This window comes from Eucyclogobius newberryi, unplaced genomic scaffold (genome assembly GCF_026437365.1).
Source record: "Eucyclogobius newberryi isolate DKJ021-1_F unplaced genomic scaffold, fEucNew1.0.hap1 SCAF_7, whole genome shotgun sequence".
Classification (NCBI taxonomy): domain Eukaryota; kingdom Metazoa; phylum Chordata; class Actinopteri; order Gobiiformes; family Gobiidae; genus Eucyclogobius; species Eucyclogobius newberryi.
This window is the reverse complement of record NW_027316389.1, coordinates 11,090,559-11,110,120: the sequence shown is the minus strand read 5'-3', so window position 1 is coordinate 11,110,120 and position 19,562 is coordinate 11,090,559. Positions and strand designations below refer to the sequence as shown.

General features: G+C 39.8%; 1 protein-coding gene across 1 annotated transcript; it reads right to left on the bottom strand.

Moving 5' to 3' along the window:
• Window positions 1–1,687: 1,687 nt before the first annotated feature.
• ankrd34c (ankyrin repeat domain 34C) lies at window positions 1,688–5,004 on the bottom strand. Its single transcript, XM_072435478.1, has 2 exons — window positions 4,672–5,004; window positions 1,688–3,986 (listed from the first exon to the last, which is right to left on the bottom strand). Exon 2 carries the CDS (start codon window positions 3,938–3,940, stop codon window positions 2,369–2,371), a length of 1,572 nt encoding a protein of 523 aa, XP_072291579.1. The 5' UTR covers window positions 3,941–3,986; window positions 4,672–5,004; the 3' UTR covers window positions 1,688–2,368.
• Between the last annotated feature and the right edge of the window lie 14,558 nt (window positions 5,005–19,562).

Genomic DNA, 19,562 nt, shown 5'->3' with positions numbered 1-19,562 from the left:
CCTATCCCCGCCCACATCCCTAGTGATTATCAGAAAAAATAAATAAAAAATAAATAAAGAGCCTAATTATTATTTACAGTTTTATGTAAACTGTATTTACATCAAATTGTAAATAATAATAATTAATATATATATATAAATATATATATAAAATTATAATAATAGTTCAAATAAGAATTATAATATGAGAAACACGGCAGAACACGTCTGCTCATATTGTCACACAGACAAAACTATAAATACAAATATTATGCTTGCCTGCAATACAAATGATACAATGATGCACTTTGTTAATGGGCCATCAGCAGCTTCTTGTAGGCTGTTCAGTGGTTTATGTAGAGCCGACTTTAGGGTTTCAGACCGACGTGATTGGTGAAAGGTTCTCAGAATGTGTCCTGAAACCCATGAGCATAACCCACCCTTAACTCAAGAGGAGGGTGCCCTCTGCTGGAGGAAATCTAAAATACCAGTCCAAAGGATAGGCCGCCGGGCTAAACAACAAAACTGTAAAGATGTGAAATAGAAAGTTGTAGGCTATATTTAAACTGCAACAAACCATGAGGCCTATCTCAAAATGAGCACATTACTTTTCTGTCCCTCAATTCAACATTATATGTTTAGAAGATAATGCAGCAACACACAAACAAGGGTTGGGCGTACACATTTATTCAGAATATACATCAAATCTATACCTGCAAAAATACTTTTCATCACAAATAAGACACATGGAAGTGGTGTGATCTTCAGTTCAGATTGCCGCTTGTGTTAAATGGGTTTACTTGTCACCAGAGGTGGTCAGTAAATAAACTGACTTAATGTTCTTTAGTTGAGTATGTATGTACTTAGGGCTAAACTGTAATGCATCTACTCCATTACTTTTCTACTTTTGTGGAAGATGTTTCCGTGTCTTTTGTCCCATTTAAAGTCTTATGATGAGTCCAAAGACTTGATTTGTGCAGATGTGCAGGTGAAGACAGTATTCCCCTGTATAGGTTGTGGGTACGATTAGCCAGTTTTTTTGTCACTATGGGCTTTAATCTTCATCAGGGATCATTAATAATCTGCATTTCTAACAAGCTTTGAGTTGCGTATTCTTGCTTTTGTTTTGGAAATGGTAAATATAAATAACACAGGCAAATTTAATTCCTGTTTCCAATTAACCTAATCTAATTCTAATGCAAATAAATCTCTCATCTTTATGATACATCATTATTATTAGTAATAATAATAATAATAATATTCTTATTATCATTATGCAACATATAAAGTTTTACATTGTAGACTGAACAGGAAAATACCAAAATACAATTTGCATCTTGCCTTTAGAAGTAACCTACTGTAGTTGATTATTTTTGAAGCTTGTTAATTAAGCAAAGTTATCATTCACAACACTTATTTAAAATTAGTACTCAAGTAAATTCTACAGCACATACATAAGTACTTTAACTAAACATTTGACCGTATTACTTTTACTAGTATTGGAGTAATATTTCACTTGGTGTATCTGTACCTTTACTCAAATAATGAAATGCAGTACTTTGACCACCTCTGCTTGTCATATACCATTTAGTCTTTGTTTTATAGACCATCATCGTAAGGCATGACTTCAGTTTAACATCTCAATTTCAAAGCTGGAGAGAAACATAACTTTGGATACATAAATGCACATTAAATGTATGTTTTAAGGTTGTTTGTATTGAAAGGCACTTTATACATAATTGCTACAAACAGTGACTTTTCATCTTACTCAAAGCTACATATCAGACAGGAGCATGACAATACTCAGTCTATCACAAAGTGCACCACGGTGGCTTTGGGCTGCTGTGGACCCTGTTATTCCGAACACATTACTATATTGAAAGAGCTAGTTTGAGGAAAATGTAAGAAGGCATATTCATTGGTTTCTGTCATATGACTTTTGTGTGGCGGCCAGCTTTACGTTTTTTTACATAGTAATTAAAGACCGTCACATGTTGCTAGTATTCTTACAGTTCATTAAGCAGTAGTGAAGTTGATTAATTTGGACCTTTTTTCTGTGTTGTATTATCGTGTTTGCAGCAGAAACAACCAGGCCAAATAATGTTCTTTTCAGTCACATCTGTGCTGGGCCCCTAAGATGGCACATCCGACTGCTGTGTGATGTGACTTGAAATATCTATCCATGCATTCAAACTGCAATACTTTTAAAAACCAAGTGGAGTTGAATTGTCCCCTAAATTTGGCTCAATTGTTGAAAAAAAATAAACGGTATTGCTCTTTTCCTATGTATTCCATATACATATAAATACATTATAGGCTACATACAACATGGCATACTAGACATAACTCTGCAAGGGTATTATGTTCGACACCATCACTCTTGTGTGCACTAATGAGCCAGCTCTTCAAAATCTGAGAGCTGCTTCATCTGCTCCACTTGCATAGAGTGCCTTCTCACCAGCTTCTTCTTGGACACTAGGCCGCCTCTCTTTGGTGTGTTGGGTGCTACTGGAGCTATGGATCTGATGCCTGAGGCCAGTGGAGAGGAGGGCTTGCTACTGACTCCTATGTCTGGAATTGGAGGGTTTGGGTTGATGTTGAGAGGAGGCAGCTGTCCGGGCCGAGTGTGGGAGATGTGGTCCAACAGCAGAGTGCCAGAGCCCCTGCGCTCTAGAAGGCCGGGGGCTCGTCTACGGCCCGTGCTGGGGGACGACGTGCTGCTGTTGCTGTCTAAAGACTCTCTGGAACTGGTGAGCAGTGCCAGAGGAGAGGTATTGAGTTTTCTCCTCTCCACTGGGACTTTGGGAGAGTTGGAGACAGAGTCTGAATACAGCTGTGAGTCAGAGTCATAGTGCTCATTCCCCACCCTCCTTCTTGGCCCATCCTGCTCTGAGGGCACAGTGCTGCGACGGGCCAGTGGCTGGTGCTGGCTCACACACCTCTCATATGAGGCCTTTGATGTGGGGGGCACTGACAGAGATGTGCTCATTTTACATGGCTGGTCCCCCATAACAGGAAACATACTGTCTTTCCCATCCACACTGTTGTGTCGAGATAAAACTGGTCTCTTGTTCAGGGACAGTCCATTTATTCCTGAGACCACATCCTCACAGCTGGCTTTCTTACTCTCCTCCTGAGCAGCAGCAGCAGCAGCAGCAGCAGCAGTAGCAGCAGCAGCAGCAGCAGCAGCAGCTAACACAGAGGGTGCGATCAGTCCCCATGGTTCTGACTGCAGCCTCTTCAGCTGAGGGAGCCGTGCACGTTTTGGGTTAGTGGGCCGGCGACTTGGAGAGCTAGGGCCATTGGAGGGTTTTCCCGTTGAGCTGGACATTTTCATCTTGGTTTGAAAGCTAAAGACGGAGTTCTGCTGTTCTGTCTCAGCTGTCACCTCAATATCTGATGGAGAGGTACAGAATGTGGAGAAGGAGCGATTGTCCAGTTCTGGGGATGGGGGCACATTCAGGTACTGTTTGGTGGTTTTAGTCCCTGAGGGGGATTTGTCTGTAGTGATGATGATTACCTCTTTGCCTTTAGCCTTACAGGCATCTAGTAGCAGTTTGAGTGTTTCCTTGTCATCTGCATTGATGGCGTAGACCAGTGCTGAGGCCCCTGTACGATCCTCCAGGCTTGGGTCAGCTCCATTACTCAGCAGCAGCTCCACCACCTCATGGCCAGCGCGGTTTATGCATGCGTGCATCAGGGCGGTGCGGCCCGCCTTGTCCTGGATGTTGGGATCAGCCTGGTTGTCTAGAAGGTACTTGACTAGTTTGTCTTTGCTGACACTTTGCTGGTCAGAATGTGAGGACATACAGGTTACTATCAGAGGGGTTTCTCCTCTCTCGTTGCTCTCATTAATGTAGGCCCCACCCTCAAGCAGCAGCCGGGTCAGTCTGAGCCGCCGCAGCCACACCGCCTTCAGCAGAGAGTTCCCATCTGTCCGGAGTTCCAGGATGTCTGCCATATCAGCCAATCACAGCACTTCTCTGGTTCACTTACAGCCCACAGCACTGAGGACCCACAACACATGACACATGAGACATTCGCAGCACATATTCCTTTATCTGTACCACCAGGTGGCACTCTGTCTCAATTGTTAAGTTAAAAATAACGTATGAAATGTGACGTTAGCATCTTAACATATAGGCTATGTGAAACCCAATAATGGCAATTAACAGTTACAACCCAACATGCCAAGACAATATGTTCCTTGGAACTGATGTGCCTGTTAAATCTACCACAAGCAGGAATAAAGTAGCATTTATATTATATACATTAATAAAGGCAACCAAGAAAATGTTCGTTAAAAAAAGAGCAGTGTGCAAACTAGAAAGTGAAGATGATAGCCCGTATTTAGTCTTAATTGTCACATATTTCTGGATATTTCTATTATAATCATGTGACAATAGTTACACGGAGAACAGAGGCAAACGCTGAGCGCTGTCCAGGGTTCTGATCACAACTTGTCGACTGACGCGCGTCGTGTGGGTCAAGTGCTTTTGATTGGTTCAACTTGTTATGTCAAAAAACATATTAAAAGAATATCACTAATCAGTATTGTCTTATTTGTTTAAACGACACATCTACTCGAGGTTCTTGTGAAACATTGTGTTCTGCGTTGGCATTTTATCATCAACGACATAAGGATGGAGCATCAAACCTACAAAATGTCCATATAACTTCATAGCATCTTACCTTAATGAATAAGATCGTCTCCATCTTCAAAGTAACGAACTAAGGCGATTATAGCCAAACTTCATACGATCGTTGGTTGTAAACTGAGTCCTTGAGATTGTTGAGATCGGCGAGTGCAGTAGCTCTCTGGCTCCATGGAGCACGAGCCGCGCAGCTTATCATGGACGCGCACTACATCAGTCCTATAGGGAGTATTTACTGCGCACAGATCAGAACCGAGATGCTGTGAGTTATAAATAACTTACTTTCTTGCTTGTTGAATGAAACGTGTGGTCTGTTGACGTCAGAGTGGACCAAAAATACATCGCGACAGATGAGCACCGCTGTCCTCATGTGCTGTACACTCATCACATGGAAATGTCGTGTGCGCTGGGCACCTGCGGCAGGCTTTAGTTGGGCCGGTATAATGATATTCTTTACCTAAAATCTATGGCTACAGGCAGGTATACAAATCTATAAAGGTTAGGCCTAAGTGGGAAAAACAACAACATTCATTTTAAGAAGAAGAAACTTTTTCCAGTTTGTTCATTATAATAATAGTAATCATCATCATCATCATCATCATCATCATCATCAACATAATGTCATTCTCATCATTCATAATTCTCATCAATATAATTCATCTTAATAAACAATTTCATTCTCCATGATAATCATTGTGGTTTTCTAGGCTAGATAAGAAAAGAAAATGATTAATTTTTCCAAGCATTGATTAAATGTCAACATAAATCACCTAAAATGTATCAAAAAGTGTGAGTGTGTGTATCGACAGAATTGCACATTGCCGTAACCTAATTGATCCAATCAAAACCTTAATTGAAATGATTTGAAGGATTTTGTGAGGACTTTTCCATATTCAAAAGATGTTATATTTAGATTTAGATTGTGCAATCATAATCACTCACAATGGAAGACTGTTCTCATACATTTGTAATACAGGCTTATCATGAAACATGTATTTTAACACTACAACCACATCATTTCTGCCGTACGTCTTGTTTGTACAATGCAATAACTACAAAACCATCGATGCCAGCCATAATGAGGTATTTTATGTACCCCCAGTCCAGCTATGAAATTAACAATACTTTAATGACAGTTGCCTCTTCAATTCAGCAGTTTGAAATGAGGGTTGTGTCTCTTTTATTAGACCTTTAACAAAAAAGAGAATATGATCAAATGCGCAGTCTTTATTTTTCCATTGCTTTTAAGGGCACAGAGTGATCAATTATTTAGTAATCATTCAGAGTCATCTGTTGATGTTTTTCTTCATTAGCAGTTTTGTGCAGAAGGGTTCCTTGTACTCCATTCTTGTCCTGTACATACAATTACTTGACAATTAAATAGACCCAAACTGCAGCAGCAGCAGCAGCCATCACAGCTATATACAGCCTAACAGGGACATTTCTATTTTTAGGTTGCTATGAGACAGCACAGAAGCAGTTTCTAATGAGAGCAGTGATGTTCTGCGCCTGCAAGGAACAGGTAGACCCACACTGCCCCAAGCCGCAGGATAAAAATATTTGCATCATTTTCTATGATTACATTTGAAATATAAATTCATATTATATCATATTGAATATATTTTGTTGATGAATGTACGTACTATCTACTCAGCTGTCGTCTATAATAAAAGATATACAGTACTGAGAGTTATCATTGACAGTTGTGGAGTTACACAGTTAAAATCAAGCCTGTATTGTGCATCTAAATGATTTGCATCACAGCAAGAACTGTTAGATTTCTGGAATGTGTGAATTTATCAAAAGTGTGTGCAACTGAGGAAAGCTGCCAGCCCAGATGTTGCTGTTCTTAAGGCCTCACATTTCATTTATTTGCGATACAAAAAAAGAATTCAATAATTTTAATCTTGATTTGTTGACACCTTCATTAGAAATAATTAACAGCCCTACTCAGACAAACATTAAATGCCCTGCCAGGTCATGTCTGCTTGACCTATTCTTAACCAATAATCCACAAGCACTGGTGTTTTGCTAATGATCCAAGCGATGACTGAACCACTGGCTTTTGGAAATACTTAATTGACAAAACCAAAACCGCTAACTTTGATCAAACGTTCTAATGAGGAGGCATTCTTACAAGACCTTTCTCACTGTGGAACTGGAATTCTCTGAAAACTTAGATATAGCTTGGCAATATTTTCTTGATGAATTCCAAAGATTAACTGACTACTTTTTCTTCAACTGCAAAACAAATAAATCTCCACTATTAATAATGCCAGGTATGACCATTATCTCTCAGAAATTACCTAAAAACCTTTACAGACTCTATGGCCGCCAACAACGTTTTTTGAACATGAAGGGTGTGAGGTTGACTGATAAATCTAAAATTCTTAGTTTCTTTAATTAACATTTTGTATCAGCTGGTTTTTGTTATTTCTGTTTTTTTATTGCCTGGACAATCAGGAACTAAATTTATACCGTTTCTGAAATCCCTTTAGACAGCGAATGTCTGGATCTTTTAATTTTACTTCGATGTCCATTGGTGAAGTTCACAGGGAGCTTAAATCCCTGGACATAAGGATAATCTGGAACCTTTCTTCTCAAAATGGTCTGAAAATCTGCATTGGAACTCCGTTTGTGGTGGTGGCAATCAAATTTAGATAAAGAACTACAGGCTTATTTCGAAACTCTGCATCAAAATCTCAATTAAAAAAAATAGTCAAAATCTTTAAAAAGCTTATCACAATCAAACTGAAATATTCTTTAGACTCTAATGACATTTTATATAACTTTCATTTGCTTCAGTAAATTATTCACTGTGTTGAAAGTCTTCGATACATCAATGAAAACACTGTCGAACATCTGCTCCTGATTAAAACTCTAAAGCAACTTCGCATCTCGAATTATTTGTCAAATTGATCACAATATGTTAAGGTGGCAGGGGTTCTTCCTCTTTTCTAGATGTGTCCAAACAAGTACCTCAGGGTTCCATTTTAGGACCAATTTGAACTCAAATCTTTCTGTTGATCCGTCTAATGTCATGCACCAATGATATGGTACTTTACTGTTGCCTAACCTCTCCGGACCGAGCCATAGAGTATTTACAGTCTGCTTTCTCTGTAGTGTAGTCTCAACTGCAGTCCCTGAAGTTAGTGTTGAACTCAGACCAAAGTCATGATGTCCCTCCAACAGCTTTATAATTGTAACAAATCCTGCTTCACTCTTCAAAGTCGTAAACGTGGTATCTGCTACCTTTTTACACTTTGGATTATGGAGATGTTCTTTATCTTAAAATGATCTGAAATATCTGCAATCACTAAGCACTGAATCATTGTGTGCTAATATTAGTAACATGTTTCTGTAGTCTCACCCATCACTTTGTCCTGTGTGCCAGGGCTGAGTGGCCCTCTTTGAGTGCTCGGAGGTTCACTCACTGGATGATTTTAATCTATACGTTGATTTGTGGTTGTGCATCGACGTATCAGTGCACCCTGGAGCAGAGGGCAGAGGGTCATTATGCCCTGCGCTGACGAGACATCTGTAACTTGTCGATACCTCAGTTGGATTTTGCGTCGCATGTACTGGTCTCGCGTAGGTGTTTTTGCTCATATTTAAAACAACAAAAACAAAACATAGACATTTTTTTCTTGAATATCTCTATGTGTGCTGCCACGTTTTCACTTAATAATAATAACAAGTCAACCAGGACCCTGAGATCTAAACTGGTGCAGCACATATCCAAATATAACTAAAAATCGATTTCTACTATAGGCTATTTAATTATGATTAAAGCCATTCAGAGACTTACACAATTATTTATTTACACAATTAAGCATCTTAATTGGTAGGATAATGTGGTGCAAATAAGGGTGCGGTACATTCTTTACTGAAGATCCGTCTGGTCACCACCGTCTCTGCTGCGTCTCAGGCCAAACTTAGACAGAACTGTGCAATCAGATTTGTGCCGCATGGGAAACTAGGAAGCTCATTTGTCATCTGTTATTTAGAACAAAATTAAATGTCTCTCACCTTAGATTAGGATAATTTTGTGCTTTACTCATTGATTCAGCAGAAATCCCCCCTTTTCACACTTTTTATTTATAGCCATATCTGTTTTGATATGGACGGACCATGTTAATCACGCCTATCAGAACTCGGGGTAATAAAACCGGTAAAGTATCAAACGAGGTGGCTTTTTATTCTTTGCCATTTGTTGTTGTTGTTGTTGTTGTTGTTGTTTTATGGCGGTTGGCATCCAATTGTTGCATTACCGCCAGACTTTATTCCTCAGACTTTTCGTAGTCCTCAGACTCTGTCGTAGTCTTTGATGAGTTTAAAATATTTAGGCTAACGGCCCAGAAGGCTTAGATTCTGTTGATAATAGACCTATGTAAGAAAGAGCCTTCTAACAAAGGAAGTTATCAAAAAAGCCTTTATTGCACATAAGTGAAAAGGATGGAATGGAAATGGAATGGAACAAATGAAAATCAACACATTGAACCTAATGAGGGCCATTTCAGATAACACTAGACTGTTACCTAGCAACAAAGATGTTGTGTTAGCAACTGCTAAAGCACACACAAGCAATGATAGTAAATAGAATAGAAAGACAACTATTCTCTATGAAGAAATTAAACGGTACATAAGGTTGTCCAAGCTAAGTCTTTATAATAATCAGAATTCTAAAATGATCATGTTTCCTTGACGATTGCAATAAGCATAAGACCTCATCATTGACTGTGATGACATCAGCTTAGAGTGCTTCCAGGTTTCATACTGAGGGTCTGTACAGGTTTGCAGCTCTTTCTCTTCTTTTTCCCCCAGATCCAACAAACAAAACTTGCGACTTCAGTAAATGTAATGTCCCCTTGTGTGAACAGTACTTTAATATGTCAGGGGTCATTAGTGTGGAAATGCTTGGGAACATGTCTGTAAGAAAGACAGCCTAATGAAAGTGGAGAGAAGAGGTGCTGTTAGTGAGAGCACTTTTCATTTTCAGATATACTCCATCACAGCTGCTGCTCTGTTCCTGTCTTTACTAAATATAACCTATATCTTGCTTCTTTGCTGCGAGCTAAACTTGTCATTCTGTAGGTCCAGCCCTATTAATATCTCAAATTATCGATGTTTCACCTGGATTAGCAGGGTGCATATCATGCAGCCATCCAAAGGTGTGTGTTTAATGCCACCAAAATACCTATGTTGAGGCGATAGAGCATCTGAAGCAAAGTAGGTTATCTGGGTTCCAGTGCCTCGCCTCAAGAGCTATCTTTAGCTGGATATTGATTGAACGTCTGGCTCCTTTCTTTAGGAGAGAAATGTAAGGGTTGTGTCCACAATGTTGTAGCATGTGATGTCATAATAAGGACAGGGTACTATAACTATGTGGGCAATTCTCTAGATTTGAAAAAAATACCCAAACTGAAAATCCAGAAATGATTAACCTTGTCATTATTTGTGGCTGGACACGCCAGTTTCGCCATTAACCAAAAGCATGCGCCAAAGGTAAAAATGATTCTGCTCAAGATCTAGGGAGGGGTCCCCGGGTGCTACACTGCAGCGATCACTGCTCTGTTTCCCCAGTGCCATTGAAGGATGGGTCTAATGACAACTTTTCACAATAAATTGTTCCTTAACCATCACCTTAACCTTAAGACTGCAGCAATCTGACAATTTTGAATTTTGACACTATCAAGTTGATCTAATGTCAGGTTTGAAGTCACATGAACCAACTCTATTTATTGGCATCAAGCAGTTGTTCACCATCCCAACATCAGCAGGATAATTATCAGCCTTCTCCCCTCCAAGAGTGTAGAGCCCTATATTACATTACTGTCAATATGTCTATGTATATAAGATATATATAAAATACACGCTCAGCTCACAGCTATTCACAATAGCAATGAAGACTCACTAAGTACACTGTGGATCCATTCCTCTTGTGCTGGGACATCACTGTTTGAGCTCTTTGCTGTCCCTTTAAGAATGGATGTGACATTCTCGTGGCATTTGGTGTCTCAGAGATGCTATCAGCTAAAACGTGTGGGCTGTGACTGTGATGAACTAGCACTTGGCTCAGAGACGGGTGGCTTCAGCCCTCACTTACAAACATTTGGGGATTGCCTTCACTGCTGCCAGTCAGAATCTTTAAGAAGCATAAAATAGTCCAAATTCTACCAGGAAAGACTTAAACAGGCATGTGGGTGAGCTGTGATGAACAAATGGATTCATTTATGCACATAGATTCAGATTAGCGATAAAACAACAGGATGAGTAAGTGCGTTTTATTACTAGTGCCAGAGATGATTAAGTCAAGAAGAAAAAAAATATGTTTTACGAGTGAGTGAAGACAAGTCACTCACTCACTATTTGACCATTACTCCCGATCTCTTTGCAGCGTCCGGAGCAACACCTGTCTCCTGGAGCAGTAATTAAGTGCAGCATAAATGGTCAGCATTATACAGACAGGTCTGTGTGGTTGTTGTGTATGATGACTGTATCCTAGGAGATGGTTGAATATCTAATGAGGAGTTTGGTACTAATTTTGCAAAGTGGCCCCTTTGATGTCCAATTGAATTGTGTTTCTGTGTTTTACTTAATGAAGTAGAAGGCCTGCAGCTTCAGCAAAGGTTGCTTATCAGCTCTACACGCAACTTAATAAGCCTTTTTGTGGAGGCAGGTGTCAGTGAATACAAACAGTTCCAAATGAATTCAATACTTTTTTGTGGAGGCAGGTGTCAGTGAAAACAAACAGTTCCAGACGTGGTGTGCACTGAAACTGAAAGGTATGGCCACAAATGATGAACAGTGTTGGCATGCAATGATCCTGTTGGGTCCTAGAAATGGATTCACAATTTCAACTGGAGAGCTGTAGCTTTGGGTTGGACTCCATTTTCCATAAAATAGCTAAACTATAATCCACAACCAGCTCATTGTTGCTGTTTATTTATTTATTTTAAATACTGAGTCCACCAAACTCCATTATTTATATTGGTTGAGGTTTTTTTTCCCAACTATCATAAGTCCATAACTTTAACCAATGTGTCAAGCTATAAAATGAACCTGCCGTTTATCTCATTGTTAAGTTCTATGCTATTTAGGATGTTATCACTTGTATGCTTAGAAATACAGCAGATTAGTGCAATAACTGGATAACCGGAGCGGGATCCTGTTTTGGTGGACCTGAAGTTATTTACCGGGTGATTAAACATTTCAAAAACAAAAACATTGAACTGCTACTAAACTGGGTACATCATGGGTTATTTTCCGCGCCTTGCCATCAATAAACCAGCAGAGAGAGAGAATGAATGATTCGGTAGTATTTGTCACAGCTGTGTTCGCACCATGAAATCTGAGGCTTAGGAGCTTCCAACCGATCGAACGCTGTAATCGTCTGTGCCAGTCTGCTCCTGTGTTTTCTAACAGCCCATGCAGCAATTATCACCTGACAAAACTGCAATCCATGTGCTCCAGGGAACTGTTGGCTCGACAAGCAATGTCCAGTGAGTTAATTCTGGATCTGAACGGTAAATAGAAGGAATTAAAGATTATGTTTCTGTGATAGCGGGAGGATTTCACCACTGTGGTTTTGCTCCAGGAGTTGAAAGTGTGATTTTGTGAGGGGCTCATGTGGATGTGACGATGTCTTTGGTTCATACAACAGAGTGACGTCTATGGCACCAGTATAATTCGGACCCCAGCTCTCCCCCTCACAGCATGGAGCGGTTTCTGTCGCAAAAAAATCTGACGTCAGCTGACTCCCGTCCACCTTTGTTCCGCTCTCTGAGACATCAACAAAGGAAACACTGTTCCTCATGGTGGTCAAGCACGTTCATGGTCTGTTCTTTATAATGTATTTGTGAATAATTTGACTTTAATCTATATTAATAGCTTTGATAATTATAAAGCACAGCTGACACTGATTTGAATAAGTGCCACCTGAGGTCAAAAGAGCCATCATCTTTCAAAGTCATGTCAGAACAATCTCTTTTTATCACGTCAGTGTCATATCCAGGCTGTTAACAGCATTGACACAGTCCCTCTTAACGAAAATAAATGTTTATGCTGGTATTACGATTATGATTTTATTTAAATTTAGTTTCCCCAGTCCGTTGCACATACAGTGCATCCGCAAAAAAGAAGTTTGATTGAATTCTTTGAAAATGCATTAAAATATTTGTGTTTTTATAGCACATGTACATAAGTATTCACAGCCTTTGCTCAATAATTTGTTGAAGCACATTTAGCACTAATTACAGCCTTTAGTAATTTTCTGTAGTTTTGAGTACCGGTAGGTATTTTTGTGCAGTTTCTCCCATTCTTCTTTACAGAACCTTTCAGCCTCCATCAGGTTGGATGGTGAGCGTCAGTTCACAGTCATTGTCAGATCTCTTCAGAGATGTTCAATTGGGTTCACTTGGGCTCTGACTGGGCCACTCTAGGACATTCACAGAGTTGTCCTGTAGCCACGCCTTTGTTCTCCTGGCTGTGTGCTTAGGGTCTTTGTCTTATTGAAAGATGAACCTTTGTCCCAGTCTGAGGTCCATAGTGCTCTGGAGCAGGTTTTCATCAAGGATGTCTTTGTACACTGCTGCATTCATCTTTCTGTTGATCCTGATTAACCGTAGTCTCCTAGTTCCAGCCTCTGAAAAACATCCCCACCATGCTTCACTGTCGGGGTGACACTGGCCAGGTGATGAGCGGTGCCTGTTTAACTCCAGACATGTTCAATCTTTGTTTCATCAGACCAGAGATTTTTACCTCTCATGGTCTGAAAGACAGGTACCTTTCTGCAAACTCCAGGCTGAATTTAATCCTTTTTTTCGAATATGGCTGTGACATAGCAAAATGTGGAAAAAGTGGGATGACTTTCTGGATGCGTCGTAGATGTTTTCACATTCATACATTGATATTCAAACATGGCTCAACCACCTTGTTCTTATTGATAAAACACGACACAGTGTACTTAAGTTTATATGACAGGTTATTCTGTTTTCCATATTATGACTTAGTTTGGTGGTATAGAACCTGTAGTAAAGATTTATCATAAATTGACATTAGTGAAGTTGCAGTTTGTGAGGACATTTTGAAAAATAAAACTTTAAAATTACAGGAAGCAGAGCTTTGTTCTAAAACAGAATCCCTCTTTCTATGTAATCAATGTGCAACGTGCCATTGAAAATAAGGACAATTTGCAAGCAACTAATACAGTATAATCATGTTCACTACATTTTAGATGATCCATGGATCCATATTCATTCAACAAGAATACATACTGTACACAATTTGAGTATTTTAGTACTTTTGAGTACAATTTAGGACACCATTTGTTGAAAAGGCAATTCTATGACTATGTTAGGTTCGAGGTTAACCAACACCCAAGTGTATTCAAATGTGACCCATGTTGTATTACATACAGTTGCATGGGATGATATTTTTCTTGTCTTTTCTTGTGAAATCGTCCTTGTTTATTTGTGTCTTTTTCTCTATACACTTACAGAAATTATATTTGTACAGAATAATTTTTTGGGCTTTTAGTCAAACCATAAATATACTATATTTCCCTCACATGGGCTTACACAAATGTAAGTTTAAAATGTATAAGGTTATAATTGCCTGGAAAACCGGTTTAAAAAAATAAAAACATGTAAATACAAATACAGTATACTGTTACAGCAACTCTTTTAAAATACATAATATACATTACATACACCGAAGTCTCTTTTAATCCCGCCCTACATTCCTTTCCATCTGCAGCTGTTTTGCTGACATCAGGAATAAGCTGTGTTACTATAGGTATTTTTAGTGATGATTAATGTACTCTAAAACCAGGGCAGTCAACAGCGGGCAGAGCCTGGCCAACAGAGATTGGGACTGTTTGAAACATCACACAAGTTTAAATATTGCTATAAAAAAACAGATCAAAGTTTAAATTTTTCTTAGCTTCAAGACGAAAATTTTACATGTAATCTTATTTTAGTGTGGCACTATGAAAACCCCATAGGAATATAATGGGGCTGCAGTGGTCACAATAACTCGTTTAGTGAACAGACTTGTTTCACATTTTATATCAGTGTTTTTTTTCCTGCAAATTGGTCTGTTAAAACATTTTTTTATGTTTTTGCTTATGTCAGCATTTAGATGATTAAGTTCTGCAAAGCATCTCTAGAGATAAAACACTATTGTGCGGTTCCATTGTTCCCTTGAACAGGTTAAAACTGGGCTATTCAACTTCATATTCCCAAGGGCCCAATTTTTCGGTGGGCCAAGGCCTCTGGACCAGAGTTGCACAACACGCCACTGCAACTACATTTTGTGTTCCACAAAATATCCCTGATCCCCTGAACTAATACTAACAAATAATTTACAAAATGCTTTACCCACATTGCTTGGCAAAATTGCCCATCCAGTACTGACCCAAAGACCCAAATTAAAGACTAGACTAATACCAACCAGGTCTGAACCAGGACTAACCCTGAATCAAAACAGGTCTAAAGCAGAATTAAACAAGGACAAAACCAGGAAACTGGGTTGCGGTCCAGATTCAATTCTTTAGAAGGCCTGATTTGGCCCCCAGGCTTTATGTCGAATAGCCCTGGGTTAAAATCTACCGTAACTGGGAATCAGGATAGAATTCCATTGATCCCAGAAGTATACATCATTTACAGCCTTACAGCAAGAGAACAGCTGACTGGAGCCAATCAGAGATCTTCCAATCAGACCAGAGCCAATCAGAGATCATCCAATCAGACCAAAGCCAATCAGAGATCATCCAATTAGACCACAGCCAATCAGAGATCCTCCAATCAGACCAGAGCCAATCAGAGATCATCCAATTAGACCACAGCCAATCAGAGATCCTCCAATCAGACCAGAGCCAATCAGAGATCTTCCAATCAGACCAGAGCCAATCAGAGATCATCCAATTAGACCACAGCCAATCAGAGATCCTCCAATCAGACCAGAGCCAATCAGAGATCCTACAATCAGAGAGAATCCAATCAGAGATAATCCAATCAGACCAGAGCAGATGAGACAGAACAGCCCCTATGATGTTGTGTGGAATTACATAAAATCATAAAAAAAATACAAAAGTGAATAAGGGTTTTTGCAGGTTTAGTGAAATATGTTGCTCAAAGTACAAAGTACAAAAACATGATTGTGCTGTGCACTGCCTCGGCGTGGACATAGTGATAAAAGTGTAAATGAGTGTTATGAATGTAAGCAGGCTCGTAGTTACTCTGCTCTCAGTGGACCCGCCAACACTTTCTGTCAGCTCAGGGTCGGAGAAGCGCTTGAATCAAAGGTGGGGCTAATAATGGTTTCTGTGTGTACACATGAGTGGGTGTATTCATCACATTGAGAGGACTGAAATCTGTATACACACAGTCACTTTATGGAATATAGTCGCTTTCCTTCAACAGATCATGAACATGGTTTAGAATTAAGATGGGTTAAAAGGTAAGGTGAGGGTGTAGGTTGACGTTAGGCAAGTGGTTAAGGTAAGGATCAGTTTCCAAGAAATTAATGGAAATTAATGTCACCGCTAAGAATGGAAACCTTACATGTGTGTTGGAAGCGACCAAAGAGAATGGAGAGGTGAACCGAGACCAGAATCATTAATGAGAAACCGAATCTCCATAGCACATGGTCCAGACTGACTCTAATCCTCAGTCCTCTTCTGTTTGTAATGATGTGCGAGATGCGAGGATGTCATGCCCCAAGTGAAAGCGTTAATCTAATCTGAATGGAGGTTGGAGATACTAAACAGGGACTCGCTTCATAGACAAACTGTGTACAACATCATCCCAAAGCAAATAATGCAGATTGTGCACAGATATTTGATGCAAATTTAAGAATGACCTATGTGCACTCCAGGTTAGGAGCCCCACACAGAAAGAAACTGCCATGGTTAAAGTTCATGACTTGTCTTGATAATAAATTACAGCCAAGAGCTCAAAATATAGGCTGCTATTTCAGTCACTTCCACATTCTCCTCAAGTGTATGTTTGGTTCAGATATTGATTTGGCATGTTTATCGCTGTGTCCTCCCAATGGCTGGCCCTTTCCAATGGCTCTGTTGTGTGCTGAAAAGGTCATGGTGATTCATGCTTTTGGCTTGGGCAAAGGCAGATGTGCACTCTAGAGGGGGCGAATCCAACTGTTATATTTGATCAGGTCTTTGTGTAACTTTAGGTCTTTGCATTTCATGTTTTATCAGTGTTTAAGCATTGGGTTCATTTTGATCTCAGTATAAACTATAATCTCAGTCAATCTCAGCCAAGCCATGGTTATTGTCTGAAAAGCCAAAAGTTGCATTTAAACATGCACCTGCTGCGTCATGACAGTTTGCCTTAATATTCTCAGATAGTTACTTTGGCATGCTTTAGAAACCTCTAAGATCAGTATTTTATTTGCGATATGTTGTGATATTATTTCATCTAGATATCAAATGTGTAAAAGTTGGTCTAATTTATTTGGTTTCGGAGGTGTTCTGCTTTGGTACAGTACAGATTGAGTCCCCTCCTGCGTAATATTGTGACGTCTGAGTTCACAGTGATTACCCATGGCACTGCTGAGCTGTCTGTCGAGCCATAGTAACTGAGATACAACCAGACAAGCCCTGTCTCCCCGGTCACCTCCATCTGCTGATCCGGTCCTTTCAGAACCGTCCCGGTGGAGGGCACTGAGAAGTGGAGACAGCAAAGTTTGCTAGAATTAATTTGAAAGGCCCTACACAATTTTGTACCAACTGTTATCTCCAGCCAGTAAATGAGTTTCTCTCACTCTTGTTGCACCGTAATAGAAATACAGCTGTCTGGAATAGTCCAGGAACTTACTTCCACGTAGGTAATTCTCATCCAAAAATACACAAAAAGAAGCACATGTTGACTATAAATATGGCTTGTAATGATAGTATTAGGGGGGGGAACTCATTGCATGGTACAGAGGGCATTTTTCTGAACTAGAAGAAATAATAGTAAGGAACAAATCTTAAAAGATGTATGCTAAACTAAAATGTATTAAAGTTGCCATAACATGCTTTTTTCACGTTTCGTAGTCTATCCTAAGTGTATAATTGATAATAATAAGGGTTGTGCAACACCCTTAACATAATAGTTAAGAAATATCACCCAGACCTTGGACCCCCCTCACCAACCCGGCTTGGTTTGACATTCGCCCCCACCCTTGCAAAGAGCGATCTGGCTCCCCCGCCCAACCCGTGACGTAGTCTCAGAGCATGTGTGTGCCCCGCCCACCCGTGACGTAGTGTGTCCCCCACAGCTGTCTGCTCCGCGATGCGCCGCTCCGCGCGACTGAGTGAGAAACGATAGAACTTCAGATCAACACTACTTTGAGACTAAACAAATCTGGTGTTTATTCTACAGCGTGCGCAGAACAGATACATCTATATATCTATACATCTATATCTATATCTATATCTATATCTATATATCTATATATATATATATATATATATATATATATATATATATATATATATATAAGTCTTATGTCCATCGTGCTCTTATTTCTTGGTTTTTCGTATCGGATAGAACTTCTCTCCGTTTATTTTCCCGGTTGCTGCATCAACTGCCACATAAACCTTCACCATTGTGATAATAGTAAAGAGTGCGATATCATTAATGAAGTTTTGGGCCTCTTTGAGCCGTGTTTCGTCGTAAATCAAAGCAGAAAAACTCCGGGGCTTGTATAGGGAGACACGAGCAGCGCGGAGCCGGGGGGAAGGGGGCGGGAGGTGGCAGGCGGGAGTAGGGGGGGCGTGTTTGCCCTTATGATGCGGTCTTGCCCCACCGCCTGTCAGTTTGGAGATTCAAGGAAAGGAGATAGTCTGTAATATAGCTAAAAACTGCGGGAATCAATCAAAAAACACTCTGGGTACATATATGAAGCACAAATAGCAATGTAAGAAGGTTAAAAGCTCTGAAAAGTCGATGTTGCATGTTATGGGACCTTTAAGGACTGTTGGAATGTGCAAATAGAGTATTTGTGTTTCTTGCACCCATGGAGACCATGCATGGAGCAATAGACCTCAGAAATGCTTGAGCTTTTACGCCAAGTGCTGCAGAAAATCTTCCAGAGTAAATGCTTTGAGGTCTCATCGTTTTACCGAGACCAGAAGAGCAAAATAGGAATAGGAAGCTTGAACAGAGGGATTTCCTGTTTTGTCTCCAGAGTCCAGCTGCTCCCCCTGGACACCGTGATGCCCGGACTGCAGGACACAGAGGAAGGGCACATTTGTCCTGAGGGCGGTTAATCAGTCCCCCTGTTGAGCTGCACTCAGACCTTTGTTTGAGTTGCACCAGTTATGCTTGTATTTTAACTGTTCAATGTGCTTATATGCCCCCTATGGGATAAATAAATATATTGATTGATTGATTGATTGATTATTAAGCACAAAGACAAGATCTCTAATATAGATGATGGAGATAATTTCCCCTTGAAGGTAAAGTGAGGACCTCAGTCACAGGGAGCTCAGAGCGGCTGCTCCTCGGTGTCGAGAGGAGAAGCTGTGGCAAAGGCAAACAGGCTTGTGGGGAAAGATATGGGAGGTTAAGGGCTGGTGCTTGCTGTGCTTAAAAGTTTTAAAACTAATTCCAAAATGATTTTCCTTTTTTTTTTTTTTTTTTTTTCCTCTTCAGTGGAATAAAGACAAAAATATTGTGGGTCGTATCATCTGAGTCATAAAAAAAAAAAAAACGTTTTGGAATGGAGCATTTTATGCGTTGATTGGGAATTTGGTGACTTTATTCTAGACATAGTTTATCATTCATAAACAATGTTATTCCTGAACAATATTATTCATAAACAATAATCCCATGCTTTCCACTAAATTGCTTTGAGCAGGAATTTGGGAACATTTTTGAATGCCCTGTTTCAGTCAGAGCTGAAATGCCTGAGATGGCG